This window comes from Coptis chinensis, chromosome 4, assembly GCF_015680905.1.
Source record: "Coptis chinensis isolate HL-2020 chromosome 4, ASM1568090v1, whole genome shotgun sequence".
NCBI lineage: Eukaryota > Viridiplantae > Streptophyta > Magnoliopsida > Ranunculales > Ranunculaceae > Coptis > Coptis chinensis.
Genome location: NC_141459.1, coordinates 106,469,516 through 106,493,483, shown reverse-complemented (window position 1 = coordinate 106,493,483; position 23,968 = coordinate 106,469,516). Strand labels below are relative to the sequence as shown.

Genomic DNA, 23,968 nt, shown 5'->3' with positions numbered 1-23,968 from the left:
ATGAAATCTCTTAGCTAAACTTACTCACTAGTTCCCTAAGAGTAAGAACCAAGTTGTAGTTTGTCATAGACTTTAGGTTAGTTCGAATCTTTACTTCAACTTTACGAATACGAAGATGGTGAGTAAGGAAACTTTGAATTCGCACTTTTGTTTAATTAAAGTATCAAAAGGTGAATATCAGACCTCTTTCTTGAGATTTTCGATCTCTTCCTTGTCCTTCTTCTGATTATATCTCAATTCATCAATTAACCTTTTCATGTTTTCATTTTCAATTCGCATGGCTTCTTCGTTTGAAACAACTTATCTTTCAACTTTGAAGTTGAGATCTAACAATTTTTCCTCCTTGCTTGATTTAGTGCTCAATTTGACTAATACCTGAAGATAGTGCACAAAAAACACAATTAAAATTCAAAACTAACATGCAATCTCATTTATTTGATGTCAATTTGACAGTGCAACATCCATGTTGTAGTGGAATTTGACAGTGCAACATTCATATTGCAATGAGAGTTTACATTGCAACATGGATGTTGCAGTGAGAGTTTACAGTGCAACATTCATGTTGCAGTGATATTTGACACTGCAACAACATCCATGTTGCAGTGACGTTTGACACTGTAACATCCATGTTACTGTAGTAACCCACAGTGCAACATCCATGTTGCAGTGGAATTTGACATTGCAACATCCATGTTGTTGTAGTAACTCACAGTACTAGTGGAATTAGACAAAACCATGAGACTTATATTTTTAGGTCCCATATCCTTTAGAGGGCACTTCTCCATTGCTTCTCGGAGTACGTCCAAGCTCTACTTACAAACTCTAGGCTCGGCAGAATCAAATCCATCTATTGGTGTGATTATATTTATATGCTCACATAACCAATATTGCAATTTGAAACAAAAGTATTAGCAAAAGGGATTGAATTAGAAATAAAATTCATTTGCAAAACAAAATGAAACCTACCAAAAGTCCAACCACACAACCAGAAACCGTCGAAAGCTTGTTCCTTTTGCGTCGTATCTGATCCATCAACTCTGCATGGATTACTTTCGGCCATGAGGTTCTTCTCATCCCATTCAAATCTTCGATATGTGGAACAAAGGACCAATTGATTCTTGTTGGGTTTGGGAAGAAGATTATCGTAGTCAAGTATAGGGACATCAACCTCACAAAATGTCTTCCATCCCAATTTTCTTTACAATACTTGTAATCTCATTCTCTACTCCTAACAATTTGATTTCATTCTCTCTTCCAAAGTAGGTCTTCATAAACTCCGACTTGTTACTCTTTCGTACACTTTTTGGATACAACACGACAGTTTGCCCTTTCAAAGGCAACCCAAAAATCAATGCAACGTCTTCGGGGCGGGATAAATCTAACAATCTTACCCCCAACACAAAACTCATCATCTACGTACTCCCGAGTATGTCTCCAAAACTGAACAAACATCAATATTTGCTTTTATTGTAGCCTTAACATTCAATCTATTATCAATAAAAACACTAAAAAGACTTGCAAACGGTATATCTATCATTTTTTCCTTATGCACTTCCGTTATGTCGCCTCTAATCAAATCCACAATCTCAACCATTGACTTCAAACTGGACCTATAACTCAACAACTCACTTTTCACCAAATTTTGTTTACCCTTCTCCTCTACCTTTTATTTGCCTTTTGTTTTTGGGTTTACACTTGTTGAGGTAGTTGTATCCTTACTTCGTTTGGGAAGGCTCAGTTTAGATTTAGAATTTCCAACAACATCGACCTTCCCTTGCAGCATAACCCGAAAGAAAATTAATGATTTAGTAGTTTGTTTCAACAAATTTCCACGGTAACATTCATGCTGTAGTGCTTTTTTGACTGTAATATAGATGTTTCAGTGGAAAACATGTCTCAAAACTCAAAGAAACATCACCAATTTAAACCTCAAACTACACTCATATTACATTCGATCCAAACACTCATGTTGAAGTCGGATTTGACACTGTAACATCCATGTTGCATTGGTAAGTGATAGTGCAAATCAACCCTAGTATATTCGATGCAACACTCATGTTGCAGTGAGTACATTCAACATGTTTTAACTAATTTATTTCCAATTTTTCATAAAATGAAAATGCTATATATCAAAATGGTGAAACTATCAATGAAATTTGGGTTCTAACTTTTTTGCTGTCTGATTGTCCTTTTTTTGAATTTGATTTTGTGTTTGCTTGCACATGATCACTTGAATCGTTACTTTTTTTTTCATTGTAATTATTCATTTTGAAATTTGGGTTTAATTTGGGGGAACTAGAGTTTCTTTTTTTATCTATCAGTCTAATTTTGATTTCTGTTTAAGAGACAAATTTGTAATATTACAAGCAAATAGAACGGGTGGGTTTTTGACAAAATTAGAAAAGTCTGTGTCTTTTTTCCGTAATTAAATTGGAACACTGGGCTTCAAGCCCATTTCTCTCTTAGATATCAGCTTCACATACTCTATGCCTTTCCCTTTCTTGGATTTCTAGCCATATGTGATGTCCTTGACTCAATGGTAGTGTAGAAGACATTCTTCAGGTTCTCATAATATTCTGTGTTGAGTCTCTGGAGTTGGATTTTTTTTTTTTTTTTTTTTTTATTATTATCAGTAAAATGTGATGTGTATATATAATCAACGTACTTTCAAAAGTTCTCAATTGAAATCCGCTTTCTCACGCTTCCAACTCCGCATGAGCTCCCACCTCGAGAGACACAAGAATATGATCTATAAATACCTTGTTCAGCATCAATGAGCACCAATTTTTATGAAGTCCCTTATTTCTCTGGTATATGCATCTTTATTGGTAGTTGGCATTTTGGCATTGCATACACAGTCTCACATGATTGTTAAAAAATCATTATAGGTATCAAGAAGAGTAGACCAGTTTGTCACAAAGCAGTATTAGAGCCGTGGACTTGCCTATCCTAAAAGTGAGGGATGAGTGTGTGCTGGAAAGGTACCTAGCCTTGAGGTGAAGGTTGCGCCAGTAGTTTAGTCCCACATCAGTTAGGCTCCGTCCAAGACTCGGGGTTCTCATGTGCTGATGGCTCTCTACTTAGTACAGACGACAGAGGCCTTTTGAGTCAAACTTACACCTCTAGTGAGGTGTGGTTAGGTGAGGACTGCTGGGTTGAGTTCAGCAGATCATCACGTAATGCCCATAAATCTATGAGCTTATGCACAATAAGCATACAAATGCTGACAGTTGTTTGTGTAACATTTTGCACTATTACTTGTTCTGAAGATGAGGGCGTGTTTTAATTTCATTTACGAGTATAATTGTCAATGGACATTCTTTTGTTTTGTGTTTGGCACTTGTGGTGCAAGAAAAAGACAAGTTGAAACCTATTAAGTAAAAAAGAGAAAAATGTCAACTATGATTACTTTCAGACATCATACAAGTTTTATTGCAAATCTTTGGTTAGGTTGGTTGACGAGTCTGAGCTGTTAGAAAATGTGGATGATGGATGGTGAGAAGTGATGTAGCATACTTCTAGAATAGAAAACAAACATAGTTGACCATCAACTCTGATAAAACAAACATGATGATTTTGCAATTCGCTTTGCTTCATCAATGAATCAGGTACTCACTCATCCTGCCAAATACTTGATGGTTTTATGTTTGTAATTGTTAGATCCCCATTTACTCCAAAAGCTCGAGGTTCTAAAGAGAGGAATTTTATAAATTTCAAGAGGAGGGTCATCGATTGAACATAGGTGGGACACACCCAGAAGCAGGGAGGATTATTAAATTTTGATACTCCCTCCAAGAGGAAATTTGCTGGAGAAGGCATCCACAGCCTTTTTAGACCAAAACTCCAATACCATGTTAAATCCCCATTTACTCCAAAACTCGAGCTTGTAGAGAAGGTGGAGTTACATGAAATTCAAGAAGAGGCCAGGGGATTGAACATAGTTGGGCACACCTAGACCAGGGAGGAGTAATAGATCTCAACAGATTTGTTAAGTTTTTTATTTTGTTTTGTTTTTTCTTTTGGATCGATGAATCTCAACAGAGACTCTTGTATTTATGCAAATATCTGCTGGAAGTCTCACACCACTAGTCACTAGACAGAGACAAGTTTACTATTGAGAGGCCTAATCTGAAAGACATAATAAATTATGAATAAATCTTGCTGGGTGTAATGGTGCTTTTCTTCGCATGCAGATTATATTAGTGAAATCAACGGATGGTGCAGATAGTGAGTGGTGCAATGAAGTGAAGGGAAATATGTATGCTATGGTAGTCGAAGGTTTTCAGCTTCTAAGCCGATGGACAGGGCGTATTTGGGAGCAATGTGCTTGGAAATTCTCTCGTCCCTGCAAAGATGCAGCGCTCACAGACTCTCAAGAAACTTCTTTATTTTCTGATTATGAAAAGGTCTTTACTCTTTATTAATATAACCCTTTTCAAATATGTGTATTATATTCCAGTTACTTCTTTTCAATTTGGAACATCTAATGCTAAAGGTTCCACATTATACACTCTCTATTGATTAAGAATTGGTAAGTGGTTTGGCTGCTTGCCTGCTGCTGTAAATAAAATACTCCAGGAATATATATTACGACTTTTCTCGTACCTGACGTCATGTAGGCATGCTTTACCTATATCTCTTGGGATATTTTGGCTCATCGATGAAAAAGAGATAATAAAAATAAATAAGAACGAATGGATAATGTCAGAGTTTTAAGGGACATCTCCCTTGGGGCTCGGGAGACATCTCCACACGGCTTCTTTCGTTATGTGCGGGTGGTCTATTAGGGGTTCGGGCATAGCCCCGCGGGAGATGTCCCTTAGAACTTTAACGGATTATGTTAACGCTCACTTGAATTTGATTATGTATTTTTAACTCAAGAATATATCATGCTCATCTTTGCATTGACCCCTCTTTTTTGGCATTTATTGATGCATGTTATTTTTCAATCCTGCAGGTGGTACGACTGAATTACACTGCAGAGGAAAGAAAGGCATTGGTAGAGCTTGTTAGTTACATCAAAAGCATTGGTTTGATGATGCAAAAATGTGATACCTTAGTAGCGGATGCTTTATGGGAGATTATCCACGCTGAGGTCCAAGATTTTGTGCAGAACAAGTTAGCCATTATGCTTCGAACCACATTTCGAAAGAAGAAAGATCTCTCTAGGTGCATATGTATTACACCTGTTTATTTATTTACTTTCCTAGAAGACTTATTTGGGATATCATCTCCAAAAGTCACACTGAGCATGGCAAAAGCGAATTGTAATGTTTAAAATTTGGACCATACTCAATATGGTTAGAAAATAGCATAACCTTTAGGTGATTAGTTTCCATCTTGAGAATATCATCTTCTCTGAGATTACCCTAAATTCATCTCCATTTGGATCCAATAACATCTTCATATGGTCGGTGGTTATAATTTGATGTGATGTTAAGTGTCTGCTAAACCTGCCAAGCTATGCGCATCATCCCTTTCTTTTCTGTTCGTATTAACACAAATCCAATCTTTCTTAATTGCTTATGTTCTATATCCGTTTTCAAACTTTCAGGATATTATCTGATATGCAAACCCTTTCAGCAGATTGGATGGCAAATACAAGCAAACCTGAACCTGAATTGCACTCTTCACATGGTGGGGAAGAAAGCAAGGGAAACTTTTTCTATCCAAGGCCAGTTGCACCGACAGCAGCTCAGGTTAGTTTGACTTCTTCCTGCGTTTTTGTCCCAATTCAGCTATTCTTAGTTTTGTTTGTCTTGTAGGCTGTAGCTTTAAACAATGTTAGAAGGTCATTCACTTCTCCTTGTGAGTTTCTTTCCTTCATACTGTGTTGCATGGAAACTTTAAGATGGACTGTGCTTGGTCCCTGTCCAAGATGTATTCATGTAACATAAGATACTACTCCACACTATTTTCGGTCCCAAATGCTTGTCGATGTACTTTCAGATAAAATATTAATGATGTTACCTTTTCTCTTTTTTTTTGTGCACTTTTATATAAGTATTTAATTTGTTCCACTTTATCCAATTACATATCTCATGTCTATCTGATGTAACTTGTTGGCAGAAGCTTCAACAATCGATAAACACAATTATGATTAATAGAACAAACACCTAAAACTAGGGTTTATACCTTCAAACAAGAAGAACAATTCTCAAAGAATTAATATTCAATAATAACCAAACTAACAATGGAGGCCTAGACGCCTTTATATAATAAACTCAACTACCAAATCTAATTGGATTCCAAATAGGAAACCATCATAAATCCTATTCCTAATTAAATTAGGAAACCAAGGAAAATAGAAACTAATAATTAATTAATTAATCCATGCTCACGTATCACTATGTATTTTACTAAAAGGTTATATCTGGACTTTACATTTGTTACATGATATTTTCTTAAATACATGCTTTCCATATTGTATAGTGTATACATGACAAGGAGAGTTCACTATTGATGGAAAGCCCCTTACTGATTGTCTCGTAAGAATCCCAGGTCTTTATTGAGACATAACAGACACCTTTTCAGCGTCCTCCCTTGGGGAGTTGGGGTATTACAATAAACCAATTATATCTCTACTTCTCTAGATGTTCTTGGCATTTTCTTTTGGCCGACAAAACAAGGTTTCATTAATATATCATTGTGTGAGAGGGTCAATAAAATCAAGCCTCACATTCCTAACAGTATGACGATGAGATACCCATCCCCAAAGTACACATTTGCAATTACAAATAACATTTACTAAAAAAAAATGATTTCTTCCAGCCAGATGGTCCATGTATAGCATTAGCACTAATATTATCTTGAGAGTTCTTGGCATTTAAGGGAGTCACTACAGATGTGATATAGTAAACTTGGATAGAGCTAATTTGATGCTTTATTGAGTAGAAGTTTGATGTATAACTTAGTGAATATATTTTCTTTTTCCTTTTTCGCAGATCCATTGCTTGCAGTTCCTGATATATGACCTCGTCTCTGGTGGTAATTTATGGAAGCCTGGTGGGCTCTTTGGGAACACTGGTTCTGAGCATTCTGTTAGTGATCTGAAGCAGTTGGAGACTTTCTTTTACAAGCTTAGCTTTTTCCTTCATATTTTGGACTATACAGCCATACAGGTTAGTATTATGTTAATAACTGTTGGAGATATTATTAGGGTGTACTTGGGCAATTTTGTCTTTACACATATCTATTATAATATTAATAATATATGAGAGACCCAGCTACAATGTGAAGCCGACTCTACTCTTTCTCTTCCTTTTCTCTTTTGTTTCTCTGCTCAACTCCTGTATTTTGGTACCTTAATTCTCAACAATGAAGGCCTAGATGCCTTTATATAACAATAAAGCATATTCCTAATTCTAGTTGGACTCGAAAATAGAAACCTTGCTAATTAACCTAATTCTAAAACAATAAGGAAACTAATAACAAGAACCTATTATTGATTAATAATAATACTAATTTCAGTCCATGCTCCTGCATCATACTCCCCTGCTTGAAAGAAACTAGTCCTCGAGTTTGTTGTTATGAAAATCCATGAATGCATTAAAGCTCTACATAGTCGTGTCTGTCACCTCCCTTGGTTGCAGAAAATTCTATTGCGAATTTTGCCTAAATATTTACTCTTAAAATCAATAGTGATGCACAATGTTGATGTTTTGCCATTCAACAAATAGATGGGAAGGTTCCAATCCATGAAATATGCGCAGAAGAATTGTGTATGTCAACGGAGAAAAATCTTGATCGTGATATACCAAATAAGGGTCGACATATTCGCTGAATACAGTACCCCGCGACAATGTAATCACACTAGGAAAAGGAGTCAAATTCCATACACCCTAGAGTTTGGAATAATTTGCAAACATCCTTGATGAACTTTTATCATAGCATCGGCAGACCTGGGGCAAAATTTTCTTTGGAGCAAGCTGATTCTCCACTCCTTTAGAAACAACAACTAGCATGGGCTGGACACCAGCCCCAACAATGTTAAAAGGCCATTGATTCATAGTTGTCTGGAAGGAAGAATTAACGTACCTGTTTCTTCTCAAGAAAACATGAGTGGTTCCATTGCTTTGTACATGGACTAAAATATCAACGGGATTGTGTTGCAAAACTTCAACACAGGAATATGTCAGTCCAAAACCAATCCCAATTGTGGATCCGTCACTGTTCTCATGAATAAGAAATTGTTTGCATTTAGAATTTTGTACCTCTTTAACTTCTACCATGGACACCTTAATCAATCCAATGTGCAAGTTCTTCAAAGCAACGAGACGATTATGACATGATTCATACAGCAGAAATTGAAAAGCAATAAGACCTCAAACAGCAGCGTGCAATCCAAACTGACTATTGAAGTGCCACCAAATCTGTTTCTAAATGTTGTTTTGACCATATTCGTTGCGGTAAACTGTTCTGTTTGAATTTTCTTTTTGGTCAAGTACCACAGTTCTCAAATTCCCCGAATTATTATAGAAACACTCGACTCTTTGTTTCAAAGGATCATTTGGTGTACGAGAAGGCAAGCAGGCGCCTAACACCAAACTGGGGGTGTGCGTGTATATACCCTTATTAATCTTTAGTGCTATCAGTGGAAAGAATTCTTGAACCTGATACAGTGATACGATGTTGACTAGCAGTTGGCTCCAAAAGCCTGAGCTGTTAGAAAAAGGGACAACTAGGTTTGTCAAAGGGATTTAGGCCTAACAAGGGGCGGCATACCTAACAATGCTACGTGGTGGGATCATACCCAACAACACTGTTGTCAGTGTTTTTTATTGAATGTGTTCTAGGTGCTACTACTTTCATAGAACATTTTGTATTTTGTCGCAGATGTTCTTGTGATTTGATTCAAAACGTTTTCATTTGTTTCTTGAGCGATAGTTTTATTTTGTAGGTAGATCTTTGCTTTGATCAGCTCATTCTGAAATTAAGTGAGACTATTTTCACATACTACAAAAGCTGGACAGCCAGGTACAGTTTCTTCTCATGTACTGCAAGATAGTTTTAGTTTGCTTTTTCAGATATAGTTTTATCACGATTCATTCATATAATATTTGACTGTTGTTATTTTTCCTGCAGTGAGCTACTTGATCCGTCATTCCTCTTTGCCTTGGATAATGGTGAAAAATATTCTATCCGACCAATGAGATTCAGTGTGTTATTTAGAATAACAAGAGTAAAGGTGAGTAATGCTATATCATAGGTAACTTTATTTTAAATATGCTTTTGGTCAAGTCATATATGCTTTAATACTTATAATACTTGCAAAAAAATTGCAAAATACTTTTCCAAATGAGGATTTGTGGCAACAATTCATGCTAAAATATTTATAGGTAGATAGTATTGTGAAAAGTGAATGTTGTATTTTGGCGATATATTGTTTATAATTGAAGTCGTGATACTGTCAATCCCACACCCACACCAAAAATAATTTTCACTCTGGGGTGTTTGGTTAGTGGAATAATAACACTAATGAGATCTTCAAATCAAAGAATTTCATTGCAGCAAATGATTTGTATGAACTGGAGGTTGTTTGCAAGATGTCTATGTTACTCTTATAGATTCAGGATACTCGAAGATTGTAATCTAAATTTGTGAAATTGATCTTGGATCTTTGTGGCAGTTGGTTAGGATATACTGTTATTTTTAACGTTTTCGAGATACAAATTCAAATATTTGGAAAAGCAAAAACTACATAAGTGATATATTCCTATTTCTCACCAGCAACGTACCAGCTACATAATTTACTCTTGTTTTTGTTCTAGATTTAATCCATAAACAGACTGACAAATTTCTGTATGATATGAAGCTACTTGCGAGGACTATCAACTTTAGGAGTCTAATCGCTGAACGGATGAATAAAATGTTTAGAGAGAACCTTGAGTTTCTTATTGACCGCTTTGAGTTGCAGGATTTATGTGCTGTTGTGGTAAGTAGCTGTTACCCATATCTAGCTTTTATATATTAGTCATTTGTCATTGGTCGATTCTAATGAAGATGTATCCCCAGGAGTTGGAGAAGCTCCTAGATGTTTTAAAACACTCGCATGAGTTGCTGTCAGAAGAGCTTTCAGTAGATTCATTCACTCTAATGTTGAATGAGATGCTAGAAAATATATCTCGTCTCATTTTCTAGTCGTCTTGCTTCTCAGGTTTGGCCTCTTCGAAGTTATTTATAGTTCTACCTTATTGCTCGTAATTCATAGTATTTTGTGATAGTCCTATGCTCGCCCAACTCATTATACATTTCGTCATATTAATTCTCAGTTTCTCAGATGACTTTAACCTTCTGTGTGAGAAAGATCCTACAGTAGAAGAAAAAAAAATGATTCTTTACAGATAGCAGAGTTTTCACGTTGTATCAACTTGTTGATATTTATAAATATGCTTTCCTTTATGCGTTTTTGTGTCTTATGATGTGTATGTATGTGCTTCACCTCGAAGTAAGCGGGGACCATTTTTCATCGTCATGAGAGTCTATTAGAAAAATGCCTTTCTCACCATGGGCTAGTGTGTGCATGCGGGTGCGTCTTGGGTATGTTGGGTCATAAATAAAATCTTTCCAATCTTATTCGCTAAAGAATGAAAAGACAAAAAGAGAAACATAATCTTCATAGTAGTAATTTACCATGGATGACGAACTGATAGGGATTTACTGGTATTTCTGATTTATGTCGATATTATTTGTTTGTTTCTTGTTGAGATACCAAATATACATGTTCAAAGTTGACCTCGCTGCAATGCAATTTCGTGCCAACATTAGTCATAGAGTCATACTAGATACATGAGGCCTTTGATAATCGTTTTGTTGATGATCTTGTGAGTCGCCTCGAATTGCAGGGCTACCTTGAGGAATCTGTCCAGTTACCGCCAAACCATCACGAAGTGTTGGGTGATTCAGTTGCTAGGGGGGGTTGTACTATAATATACTTGCTCGGGCAGCAGCTACATTTTGAGTTATTTGATTTTTCCTATCAACTACTCAAAGTTGCAGAAGTGGAAACTGCATAAACTTTGGCTCTTAGAAATCCAAACTATATGCAGGTTTTACCAGTACCACAGAAAACTGTGTGATGATTGAAGTTTCCCTTTTCCTCATACTTTCCCAAATTTTGTCTGAAATCATTACTGCATCATTTATTTATGGAAGGTGCATTTGTCCCCTCAGAAAATTGACATTAAATTTCCATGTAGGGGCGTGAAAACCTGTTGGAAGTTATGAAAAGAGAGAGGAGGTTGAACAATCATGTTTTCTCAATGCTGAGAGAGCACGTTGCCCACTAGAGGACAAAACGTCTTGTGCAATCAAGCAAAGTGGTGCCCCATTGCATCGGATCAAATTCGAGAACACTGTCTCAGCTTTTGAAATCCTGCCACAGAAAGGTGCCTGAAACCACTAAATCCTTTCTTTCTTTGTCTTCGAGGTGAATCAGGTGATATTTGTCGTTGCAAATCTTGCTTCCAAACCTAGGCAAGATCTCTAACTTTACTCATCTCAGTACTATTTATTTCATTTCATTGTACAATCTATTTATGTTTCCTTTTGTTTTCTGCATTGTAGGATTGCTAGCAGGAGCAATACTAATCTGGTAAGCAGTTGGGTTTTTTTCATTAAATGGGAATTTGTTACATTTTTTTTTCTTCTAAAGATTGGTTTTTTATTCTTTGTTTTTGAGTTTTAGGTTGGTAGTAGGTTGAGTTGGAGTAGAAACTATGCTGCGAAAGATATTAGATTTGGAGTTGATGCTCGTGCTTTGATGCTTAGAGGTGTTGAGGAACTTGCTGATGCTGTTAAAGTTACAATGGGACCCAAGGTATATTTTGCATCTTTTTATATGATCTCTCTTGATTACTGTACTTTGAGTTTTGTAGTACATGATGCAATCTTAATTTTATGTAGTTGTAGTGTCTATAGAAATAGTAGTACAATAAGTTTCAGAAGAAAAAGTGACATGAAATCTTTGAATGCTGTTTGTTTAGGGTAACTAGCAAGTGTATAACAAAAGAGATCCGAAAGATACAAATTTGTAGGAGGTAGGTTCTCTCTCTAAAAAGAGGACCAAGGATAGGTGTTTTGTTTTGTTTTGGTTTTCGATCGGGTTAATCAAGATTGTTGTTTCTTCTGCTTGTAAGAAGTCTGCCAGGTTACTTGTTTTCTTCTGACTTTCACATGATTTGACAAATGTTTTTTGTTTTGGTTTTTTGTAAGGACGTAATGTCATAATCGAACAAAGCTATGGTTCACCCAAGGTAACAAAAGATGGTGTTACCGTTGCAAAGAGCATTGAGTTCAAGGACAAAATTAAGAATGTTGGTGCAAGCCTTGTGAAGCAAGTTGCAAATGCAACTAATAATGTTGCTGGTGATGGTAAGGCTCTATTACATGGCTGGCCTTGTTAATAGTTGACGTTCGTATCCATGTCAATTTGATTTTTTCTTGTTTGTTTGATTCTGACCAGACTCTTTTTGATGGTTTGCAGGTACTACTTGTGCTACAGTCCTTACCCGTGCAATATTTTCAGAAGGTTGCAAGTCGGTAGCTGCTGGAATGAACGCGATGGACCTTAGACGTGGGATCACGATGGCCATTGACTCAGTAATCACAAGCTTGAAAGCCAGCGCAAGGATGATCAGCACATCTGAAGAAATAGTTCATTACTACATTCCGTAGTTCCAACTGTTTGTATCATTGCTGTTTTTTTTTCCACATGCTGATTTGAACTTCTTGTTGAGAAGGTTGGTACAATATCAGCAAATGGAGACAGAGAAATTGGTGAATTGATAGCCAAGGCAATGGAGAGAGTTGGCAAGGAGGGTGTTATTACTATTGCTGTAAGTTGTTGAAATTAGATTTTTCACTGCAAGTGCCATATGAAACTTCACTCTCTATTGTCTGTCTTATAGCCAAATTGAATGGTTTTGTAGTAGTTATTAATCTTCAAAATAACTTTGTCGTGATAACAAAATCGATAGTAAAATTACTCTATTGTTCTTTTCTTTCATTAGGATTTGTTTTTTAATTATTATAAAAGAGGAAAGGCAATTTGTATAATTTATAATGGCGGAATTGTAGGGCTTTTTAGTTTCCAGAGATGGGTAGCATGTGTCAGAACACACGAGGATTACTATCATGAAGACATGTATTAATGGTTTCTGTCGTGTGGACATTCTCTTTTGTAGAAATGTACTTTGCATTTCACACCCCTTAAATATTTTCTTGTTGGCCGAGTGAGAATTGTTAATGGCCTATTGCTCAGTAAATATGTTCGCGAGTTTGTAGCATATAATTGTTGGTACCTAGTCTGTCTATAAAACTATTCCAGGATGGGAGGACCCAGTATATTATATTGATTCGTTTGTAGCAAATAATTGTTGATACCCAATCTTCCTCTCAAACTATTGCAGGATGGGAAGACCCTGTACAATGAATTGGAAGTTGTTGAGGGAATGAAGCTGGACAGAGGCTATATATCCCCCTACTTCATCACTAACCAGAAGAACCAGAAATGTGTATGCCTCTAGCCTTTGAGATGGGTTAATAACATATTTCCCACATAAGTTTAGTGTTAATTTGGGGATTATTGGTATAATTTCTATTTGCATTAGTCAACCATTTATTTCTTTTAGTGAGCGTCATTGGATATTATTTAATCGTGCAGGAATTAGATGATCCACTCATTTTAGTTCACGAGAAGAAAATTTCAAGCTTAAATGCTGTGGTCAAAGTTCTTGAGTTGGGCCTAAAGGTAAGCACCTAAGCATTTCTTATGATAAATTTCTTCCACTTGATAGTTTTTAGGGCGTGGGAATCTGAACAAAATTAATTCTTTTTTTCCATTCAAATCATTATGCATTTGCAGAAGCAAAGGCCCTTGTTGATTGTTGCTGAAGATCTGGAAAGTGAAGTACTAGCCTTGTTTTAAATTAGCTTCGACTTGGAATCAAGGTGAACTTGTTGTTGCCAGCATAGACAATGGAATGTTTGTTCCTTCATTATTCTGGATACATAATCTTTTGGGGTGTAACCACTCTCTGAACCTTTTTCACGGATGCCATGTGAATCTAATATAGGTTTGTGCGATTAAAGCGCCTGGGTTTGGACATTTTGCAGTTCTGTACATTTTAATTCCCATTTGTTCCTTAAAATTATGAACAGTTGAAAAAATTCTCCCTACTTTTGGGTTGCAGCTCATAACTGAAGAACTTGGTATGGACCTAGAGAAGGTAGAACTGGAGATGCTAGGCACATGTAAAAGGTGCAGATCTAAACCCCAGACTATGTGCTTGATGAGTCGTAGGATACTATCTATTTGGGTGATCCCGGTTTACAAGATTACAAGAAACTCATTGTTTTTCGATCTTTGAATATTGATAAACTAGTTCGATGACTTATTCCTTTTTATGTTTGATCTTCTACAATTAATTGTCTCACTGATCTTCTTTACTGCAACTTATGCGTTTTCTTCTCTTAAAAACTTCTAATTGTAATGGGTTGTGTGTTCTTTGGTTGATGTGAATGGAGTCAATGGACTGTATTAGGAAAAGGACTAATTTTAGAAAAGTAGGATGGGAAAAGTAACAAGTCAAAAGCCAAGTAGGAAAAGACAAAAGGAAACAAAAATGAAACTAAAACACAAAGCATGTATGGATTGAGTTGTCGACAAGTGCTAGGGAAGCTCTCTTTGTCCCCACGGCATCTACTTGCCACCTTAATTCTTGACTAAAATGCCTTAAAGTGACTTTTGATTTGATCTCTCGTAGTCGGGCGTGTTTTCTCAAGGAATTTCTTTTCTTAATAACATTCTTGGCTATATCAATAATCTTCTATCTGTTCCACAAAGAACAAAAGTAAATAAGCTCTTGGGTCGGTTGAATTCTATCTTGTGACTTGTTAGATGCATAAAATGAACTCTGAACAAGGTTGTAGAGAGTTTTGAAGTTACTCGTTTGGATGTAATTACATTCTTTGTCGTTCTCTTACATCATTGGCAATTCTCTAATCAGAGCATTCCCAGTGCACATGGGTGCCATTAGGACATAGTGACCAACAAAACAGTCCCAATGCAGAAGGTAGCTCTGTTTTTGGACGAATTCTTTCGTTCTGTTTGAGCATTTTAATACAAAATCCCACCAATCAATTTGCATTTTAAATAAAGAAAGAAAAATTTCAAAGAGTGTCGGACGGATTCTTTCATTCTGTGCGGGAAGTTTAAGTTTTGTAAACTTGGTAGCTTTCTTGGTAAATAGAGCTACCAAGTTCAGATCTACCCACCCTTGCATTGGGACACTCTTTTTTGCCCACCTAGGTAGTAGAGTTACTCACCTCGTAAGGCTACCTTGCATTGGGAATGCTCTCAGTGGGAGTTCTCCACATTTAGTAAAAGATGTCTTTTGTCTATCATCTTCTATTGATGTTTGTGCCATTTATCCTTTATAATCGAACAAATCAATATAGTGTCTTCGGGGGCTGGTTCTCGAACTTAGAGCACTATCTAGATATTTGTGAATCTGTGATTTATCTTGATGTTCCGCGATGATTGAGAATTCTAATGACAATATGTAGGTAACAATCTCAAAAGATGAAACAGTTGTTCTTGATGGGGCGGGTGACAAGAAAGCCATCGAAGAAAGATGTGAGCTGGTATGTTGCATTTCATCACTCAATGTCAACATGAGACCTATAGTAGCCTTTATAATTGATTTTGTTGTCTTTGTGATGACAGCTTAGGTCTACAATTGAATTAGGCACTTCCGAATATGACCAAGAGAAGCTACAAGAAAGGCTGGCAAAGCTTTCTGGTGGTGTTGCAGTTTTAAAAGAATAGTTCCCTCTTCCTGGTCAATGATATACTTAATTTCCATTCATTCAGATGATATCAGATTCATGATGCTTGCAAGTCCATAAGAACTGACTTTCAGTTGTGCTAACTATTTTGCAGATTGGTAGAGCTAGTGAAGCTGAAGTTGGTGAAAAGAAGGATAGGGTTCTGATGCTCTAAATGCAACTAAGGCAGCTGTTGAAGAGGGTATTGTGCCAGGTAATTTTTAATTATTTCTCTGTTTTCCATAGTTTGTTTCTACAGTACAGTGGGATCCTTAAAGATTTTTTCCAGGTGGTGGCGTTGCTCTTCTTTATGCATCAAGGGGAGCTGGACAAGCTGCAGACAGCCAATTTTGACCAGAAAATTGGGGTTGGATAATCGAGAATGCTCACGAAGGTAAATACTAAACACTGCCATATTTACATTTGCAATTTGTTTCTCAAGTTTTGTTTAAAAAGGAAGAGTTTGTGTTGGCTCAGTTTTCTAGCCAACATAAGGAGATACTTGATCATGATATTTGTACACTATCAATTAAGTAATCCCAAAGTGTATTGGTATCACATTATCCCAGTGTATTGGTATCTGTGATTATACCCATGCTTTGTAACGTGCTAACGTAAATGTTCTTCCAACTTTAATACGTCAAAACCTTCTTGAAGTGTCCATATTCATTATGTAATCGTTCTTGGACCCCACTGGGATATGTCAGTTCTTGGACCCCACGATAGAAATATAAAATTAATTAAAAAAGAGAGATTAAACCAACTTTTGTTGTCCCCACTTCCATAATTCATTTGGTTGTGGAATTGACTTAAAAAACTCTCCTTGATTAGTCTTCCTTTTCCCATTAGTCTTCACACTTTAAAGTCTACCAGAGGAGCCTAAGCTTCTTGTATCTGCTTTCTTCTCTTCTTTGTATCTCTCATTGATTTGGTCTTCCTCTCCCATTATTGGTCTTCACACTTCAAAATCTACTAGAGCAGCCTAAGCTTCTTGTATCTCATTTCTTCTTTGTTGATCAATAAAAAAAATGGCTGAAGCAATAGTTTCTACTGTCATGGACCAGTTGGCCTCAGTCTTTTTAAAAGAACTTGAACAGAGGTCGGGGTTAGTGGTTGGCGTTCGTAAAGAAAAAAACTTGACGATCAACTCAATCAAAATCAAAGCGGTGCTTGAAAAGAAGGAAATACATGATATGCATGTTAAGGTTTGGTTTAGGACAGCTCAAAGATGTGATGTATGATGCGAGGATGTTTTGGATGAATGGAACACCACAAATTCTCATTTTACGCTAATGGCCTCACGTTGCCACCAGCGGGGTCTGCGTTTCTACTTGTTATCTCCTTGTGCTTGCTTTAAACATCTTGGTGTCGCCACGACATTGCTCATAGGATTCAAGGCATAAGAGAAGGACTAGATGTGATTGCTCGGGAAGGATCAACTAGGCCTCGTTGAGTCATAGTCATGAGGAACCTCGACAATTCACTAGCTGTTGTGGATGTATCGGAGATATTCGGTCGGGGATCGGGACAAACAAGAGATACTCAACAAGTTGCTATGTGAGACTACCTCAGCCTATCTAGAAGAAAACTTAAGTTGAAAGCGGTAAAATCCTAATTTTTAGCAAACTAGATTTCTGACGGACTATCTTCCGAATGACACAACATTTTCCACAGGTGTCCAAATGCATCGAGGCTTTTTGCGTTGAAAAGATAACACACAGAACTTACTTTCTTATGTTTTACAAAAAATCTAACTCTCACTCTAACTATATGAAAACTGGACTCGAACACACTGCGCAGAAACTGAATTCTGCCACACTGTTTTCTGTCAACCAAACTTCCAGACATCATAGTTGTCTCCACAGGACTCGGAATTGGACAAGGCAAATTGAGTTAGAAAGAAGACTCATAAAGCTCACTTTTTCATGTTTTACAAAAACTCTAACTCTCCCCCTAGCTTTATGCAATTTGTGATCAAATCCTATGCAGAAAACTATTTTCTGACGAATAGAATTTCTGACGCATAGAATTTTCACCAATACGTTTCGTTGTGCTGAGCATATGGCAAATTCATATACGGACTACATAGCATAGTCAACCTAAAGCGAAGGCAACATTCAGCAGTAATATATACTTTTAACAAATTTTAATAATCACTATCTTGCACTTAGAAAAAAATAATCACTATCTTGCACTTAGAAAAAAATAATCAACTAAATATAATAAATTTAAAACGTACCTGAACATCCTGGGCATTTACATCAAGCTGATCAACAATAAGAAACCGAAACCTCGAAGAATCAAAATTTGTACCCGACCCAATCACACGGTTAGCAGGAAACCCATAAGTGAGACGAAAATCCATTGGGTACCAAACTCCATGTATGTTTCAATGAAACAATGACTTGCAAACTCGGAGACCATCAACATAAAGTATAACATATGAGCAGTGGTGGCAATTCGTTAACTTGAAACTTAGAAGTAAAATCATGGTCCGAATCTGTTCACCTTCCTAAGGCATGTGATGTTGACCTCAATAGCAGGTTGGTTGTTTGGAACTCAGTTTTCTTTTTACGTTTTCAGCAAAATTCAAAACAACCAATCAGATGTGGATGGCACACATACACCTATACTTTGATTAGCTAATCATTTAAGTATCTGGACCGTCAAAGATGATGAATGCTCACAAGGTAAAGTTAAAACCAAAGAATCTCTACAGTGATTCGTGATTTATATACAACTTGAAAATGGAAGCTTTAACACTGTAACTCAGTAAACATGAGTCAATGCATCAGCCGGGTTAGAACCAATCACTAAAATCGAAAATCGAATCAGGTGAATATTTTGCCAACGGGGTATAACATCACGAAACAACGTTAAATTCCTTTGTGACAATTCACTAGGTATTTGCCTTGCACCTTGAGAGCCAAAATTAATAGAAGATCTGTAACATCTATGACAGTGTATCGCTATATCGCTTGTACGTGGAATATATGCCATGAAGAACCAGTAACGCTTATGAAGCAGATCCCCAAGTCCAACAACCTAGCCACTTCGTGTAAACACCCTTAAACCCAACAAATCATAGAAAACCGTTATACGCTCTCCGTATCTCCAGTAAGAAGCCCCCCTTTTTTCCTCTCAGTAAAACTCCTCCTCCCCTTTTTCTTTTTTCAAAACCCCTCAAAAATAGGAAATTGGGTTTATCCTCTTTACCCTATCTCTTTCTAATAATTATCCTTTTTATTTTATTTTATTTATTCTTATTATTAATATTAATCATATATTATAAAAATAATAAATAGAAATAGCCAGGTGTTATAATTGCTTTCTTGATAGCTTCTCCTCCAGACTTGGGAATCATATCACAACAAGAATCCTAATATCTAGAGAAGTATCATTTTCAGGACACACTATTTTATAAAGATCTGACAAAACGGACAACAAAAAATTCAGTCAGAGATTCATCTATCTTAACCGATCAAACTTTTATGGGCTCTCACCTTTGCAAGACCTATGATTAGCAAATTGCAAAGTGCTCCCCAACAACTTGAAATTGGTTACTGTAAAGGAGTGTTAATCTTTCCTTTACATACAAGGTGGGGAGGAAAAATGGGATTAATTATGGTAGAGACCGAAGTTAGATCACGGGAGCTTAACCGCCCACGATCTTGCTCTCGACTCTGGGGGGAGAGAAGAATCAGGTCTGGCGTAGTTCATATGGAGAGTATTTATAGGTGATCCAAGTGAATCCTCACCCAACACGTGTAAAGAGCAACACAAATGTAGGGCCAAGATTGCGGAGGCGTGTGAGAACTGTGCTTATAGGTCTGCTGTAATGATGGGGATTAGTAGCCTGGCTTAATAGCTTGTGGCAGTGGTCAGTAGCTGGCGGTAGTGATTTGCGTACGTGTAGATTCCTTCATGATTGCTTCTAGAAGATAAGATGAGTCACGCTATAGATCGGCCTGTATGATGATACGAACTGTTTTGGAGCGATCTCGTAGCGTGTTGATGCGAGCTGGTGACACAGGTCGTCGAGGTGTATCTGAGATCGGTGCGGTATTTCCACCATGCCGAAGCGTGCGCACCGATATTCGAAGGAGAATATCACTCCCTCACACAGCCCCCTCTCAGTAGGTCGCGCCGCTCATTGAAGCGAGTTGCTGAGAGAATACATTAGCGCGTGTGGAGCATGGCGAAAGAGAGAAGCTGGTGGAAGTGGAAATACCCAACGAACTGTGGGGGTCGCTCCGTGCTATCTGGTGATCTGATGGGCGAAAACATCTAACACGTGGACAACACGTGAGCGGATCTGAGTAGTTGCAGAGAAAACGTGCCTCCCCATTTTTCGGGATTTGAAAAGACAAGACAGCTTGTTGGAAGCTGTGTGCGGCTAGGGCTAGGGTGCCATCATAACGCCTTGGGAACTGGAGGGGCGATTATACAAAAACTACGTTGGCCCTCTGAAACACCATTTTGTTGTTGCGGCTCTGCGAAAAAACCTCTACTACCCAGTTTTCTTTCAGGTTAGTTTTCTACCATTGTTGATCTTCTGCTCTTTGCTACGTTCTTGCTCTTAGATATTAAGTTGTTAGGTCGTTCGTTTAGTTGCTTGTGGTGTATAGTGGCTATGGAGCCTGAGATTTAGTTTAAGAAAACGTTTTGCTCGTTAAGTATTGCGCAATAGAGCGATCTCACTGAGTTGATCCTAGAATTATAGGTCCTCTACTAGTGAGAATTAGAGAGGTTATGGAGCCTGTAAACTCAAGAGAGAGCGTTGCTCGCGGAGAGCGTGTTAGTTTATGAAAGCGTACTGCGCCCGGAGAGCGTATTTAGACTATGAGGGCGCATCGCTTCACCGAGAGGCGTATTTAGCCTCGAAGGCGCATCGCTTCACCGAGGCGTTTCTAGCCTCCGGCGCATCGCTTCATCGAGAGGCGTTTCTAGCCTCTGAAGGCGTACTGCTCACTGAAAGCGTTTTCACTGAGTTGATCCTAGAAGTATAGGTCCTCAACTTAGTGAAAATTGGAGAGGCTGTGAGCCCGCGGAGCTTATGAGTGTCTTTCGCTTTCGAAGAGCGTATTTGGCCTCTGAAGCGCATCGCTCAATCGAGGCGTTTCTAGCCTCGGGCATCGCTCCATCGAGGCGTTTCTAGCCGGCGCGCATCGCTTCATCGAGAACGTTTTCATTGAGTTGATCCTAGAAGTATAGGTCCTCAACTTAGTGAAAATTGGAGAGGCTGTGAGCCTGTATGCTCATGAGAGCGTGCTGCTCGCGAAGAGCGTATCTAGCCTCTGAAGGCGTGTGGCTCACTGAGAGCGTATCTAGCCTCTGAAGGCGTATTGCTCACAGAGATCGCAGTTGATAACTAGCCTTGACAACAGGAGCGGAGGCGACCTCTGGGGTCTTGACAATAGGAGCGGATGCAACCTCTGGGGTCTTGTCAACAGGAGCTGGGGCGACCTCTGGGGTCTTGTCAACAGGAGTTGGGGCGACCTCTGTGGTCTTGAGAGCAGGAGTGGAGGCGACCTCTGGGGTATTGTCAACAGGAGCTGGGACGACCTCTGGGGTGTTTATAACAGGAGAGAAGTGGTGACGTTATGTAGTGTTTGAGCTCGAGTGAGCGTTATACTCAACTGGGTGTCGTGACCCGAGGGAGTGTGGGCATCCTGATTTGGAGATCATCGTCAATAGCTAGCCCCAGTTTATTTTTGAAGTTTTAATTGCCCTGAGTAGTCCCAGTTCGGAGATTGGCCTGTAATAAATCAAGTGGATTGAACGTTCCCCTGTGGCTGTAGCCAGCCCCAGTTCGGAGATTGTTATGGTAGACTAGCCCCTAATCCGAGGAGAATGCCTTGGGTCGGCCCCGATTAGGAGCTTGATTGACGGTTCTAGAGTTGCGCTTATCGCTATAGCTAGCCCCAGCTCGGAGTGTAATCGACCTGCAGTAAGTCAAGCTGTAGATATAGAAATTAGTAGTAGAATGCAAGGTTGAGATTTTAGTCGAACCCATGCCCATTGGCGTAGAGATCCCGCAATCCCGTTAGGGCGATATTTGTTGCTAGCCTTGACCGACATTGGGCGAAATGTGTGCACGATCCGCTAGAAGTTTCTCCGAAGTCATGACTTGTTAACAAAAGAAGATAGATTGGACCAAAGGAATAATCTTGCCAGAGAAAGTGTAAGAGAATGGCAAACAAAAGTAAGCGGATGATGGACCAAGATAGATTGTACATTGCTCCAATCGCATCACATGAAGTACTGAGGGGAGGAAAGCTTGGACATCAATGTCAACATTCCTTGGTATATCATCCAAACTCCACAAAAATAATTGAGGTATATATTCATTGTGGTTTAGAGCTCTTTCCTTGCGGCTTAGAGAACAGAGTGAGAAATTCTTGGGTTGCTCTGACTCAAGCAAGCAAAGCAATACACTCTGTCGGGGAGACCAACTAAGTATCCCTCATGCCTTTAATGTGTTCCAAAACAACTGGGAAGTCGCTCATGACTCTACCTATTCATGTGAGTTTGTGCAGATAGGAGACTCATATCTGGTGTTGTTGTCCACAACATTCGACCTTTTCATCGATACATCAATTTGTGAGCATATTGACCTCTTATAAACAGGTTGACATTTATACAAAAGAGATCCTAATAAAAGAGGCAGGGAGTCCTCGAAATTAACAATATTTTTGGTTGCCAGACGTCATAGTCTCAAACACCCTGATATGTGAAATAAGCAGGTTGAAATGATCATATAAATGTCACAGGTAAGACGAGATGCAAATCACATTGTGATGCGCAAAGATCAGGCTAATAATGATATGTCTGATGTAAAGGTTGAGATCAAATATCAAAGATTTCAAGATCAGTGATGCAAGATGCAAAGCCAGATGCAAGATGTAATTAGTGATGCAAGATATAGGATGCGATCAAAGCAAGATGCAAGATGTTGATATCAAAGATCATAGATTTCAAGATCAGTGATTTCAGTGATTCCATCTTGAAACAACAAGATTTCAAGATCAAAGAAAACTAAGATGTTGATCAGAGATAGCTAGAGGATCAAAATGAAGATCTTGAGTAAGAAACTAGGTCGCTCAAATCTTTTGGCGAGGCCAGCTCGATCATAAATGTGTAGTGATAATAGAATAACTTATCTTTCATGTACCGATTCCATGAACGAGCATTTCTTTGATTGACTGATCGTATTTGATTTTTTCAGCACGACAATTCGCACCCTTCCTGGGCCTGGAAATATAACCTGAATTGAAAATGGCGACCTCTTTGCTCGATTTAGTGTGGCCGGCCTTTTAATTTTGGTAGCTTGTTGCTTTTTTGAAGCTGGGGGCTCATCGGAGATGGCTGCCACTTCCTCTTCTTGCTGCTTAATATATTTGTCGACTCGAGCGTATAGCTCGGACAGCGTTTCCGGCGTGATCTCATCAGCGATCTGGAGACATCTGTGTTACGCACTCGACAGGCATTGGAGAATGCCAGTGTGGCGAAAGACTCCTTAAGGCCGCTTTCCATGCCTAGCAGTTCGGCTTTGAAGCGACCTAGGAACTGGCGAATGGTTTCGTCTTCGCCAAATGATAGCTGGAAGAGTGAGTCAAGATCTGCTTTTTTACGTCTATTGTGGACGTACTGACTAGCGAAGAGATCAGTGAGCTGCTCGAAGGTCTTGACCGAGTTAGACTCGAGTGAGAAAAACCAATCGAGTGCGCCATCCTTGAGACTGGCGGGAAATAGACGACAATGGACATGATCAAACTCAGGTGCACTGTAGAGTGCCAAGCTTTGAATGTAGCGAGCCCGCGTCGACCGGGCACGCGTCTTTGCCATCATACATCGGAAAGCGTGGTCGAACGAAATCTTGGGGGGGTTTGCTAAGTACCCGGCAAGTGAAGGGGATGCGCGGTATGTTTTGAGCATTTTCGAGCGATTTGGGTTGCGTCTTTTAAATCAAGCGCTCGCCGATCTTTTTGTGATAGTTCGTTAATCGTTGATTAACCGTTGATGCCATTCTCAGCAACGTTACCCATCGGTTAGTTTTTGTTGTCGTCCACTTGTGCCCGCAGAGCGGCGTTTTTTCTGCTGAGCAAGGAAATGCTCTCATTTTGTAGACCTAGTTGGT

General features: G+C 38.5%; 2 protein-coding genes and 1 pseudogene across 4 annotated transcripts in view; all 3 read left to right on the top strand.

The window, feature by feature from the left end:
• The window catches only part of LOC147506704 (chaperonin CPN60-2, mitochondrial-like), a 98,573-nt gene extending 84,468 nt beyond the window's left edge, over positions 1-14,105 (top strand). Inside the window, exons 1-10 of one of the 2 annotated variants that reach the window (XM_086558767.1) lie at positions 10,872-11,048; positions 11,199-11,475; positions 11,566-11,593; positions 11,687-11,818; positions 12,214-12,372; positions 12,485-12,836; positions 13,410-13,514; positions 13,664-13,750; positions 13,865-13,950; positions 14,076-14,105. In XM_086558767.1, coding sequence (XP_086414893.1) covers positions 12,798-12,836; positions 13,410-13,514; positions 13,664-13,750; positions 13,865-13,927 — 294 coding nt within the window. In that variant the 5' untranslated portion in view covers positions 10,872-11,048; positions 11,199-11,475; positions 11,566-11,593; ... (1 more) ...; positions 12,214-12,372; positions 12,485-12,797 and the 3' untranslated portion in view covers positions 13,928-13,950; positions 14,076-14,105. Of the gene's footprint in view, positions 1-10,871; positions 11,049-11,198; positions 11,476-11,565; positions 11,594-11,686; positions 11,819-12,213; positions 12,373-12,484; positions 12,837-13,409; positions 13,515-13,663; positions 13,751-13,864; positions 13,951-14,075 lie in introns of those variants that run through there. The other variant, XM_086558768.1, reaches the window with a different exon arrangement.
• LOC147506705 (protein PIR-like) lies at positions 2,710-11,015 on the top strand (annotated as a pseudogene). The gene is made up of 10 exons (XR_015221164.1): positions 2,710-3,608; positions 4,194-4,406; positions 4,958-5,169; positions 5,555-5,699; positions 6,945-7,121; positions 8,900-8,976; positions 9,085-9,187; positions 9,815-9,934; positions 10,015-10,156; positions 10,845-11,015. The product of XR_015221164.1 is annotated as a protein PIR-like (transcript).
• LOC147506703 (chaperonin CPN60-2, mitochondrial-like) lies at positions 14,054-16,198 on the top strand. The gene is made up of 6 exons (XM_086605822.1): positions 14,054-14,075; positions 14,161-14,259; positions 15,566-15,645; positions 15,728-15,823; positions 15,944-16,042; positions 16,118-16,198. Exons 1-5 carry the CDS (start codon positions 14,054-14,056, stop codon positions 16,001-16,003), a joined length of 357 nt encoding a protein of 118 aa, XP_086461948.1. The 3' UTR covers positions 16,004-16,042; positions 16,118-16,198.
• Positions 16,199-23,968: the final 7,770 nt, after the last annotated feature.

Excerpts from the sequence above, each read along its gene's own strand:
- LOC147506703 (XM_086605822.1), top strand. The coding sequence starts at position 14,054 with ATGCCATGTGAATCTAATATAG. Across the intron at positions 14,076-14,160 it reads GCCATGTGAATCTAATATAG|TTGAAAAAATTCTCCCTACT; the intron begins GTTTGTGCGATT and ends AATTATGAACAG. Across the intron at positions 14,260-15,565 it reads GATGCTAGGCACATGTAAAA|AGGTAACAATCTCAAAAGAT; the intron begins GGTGCAGATCTA and ends ATGACAATATGT.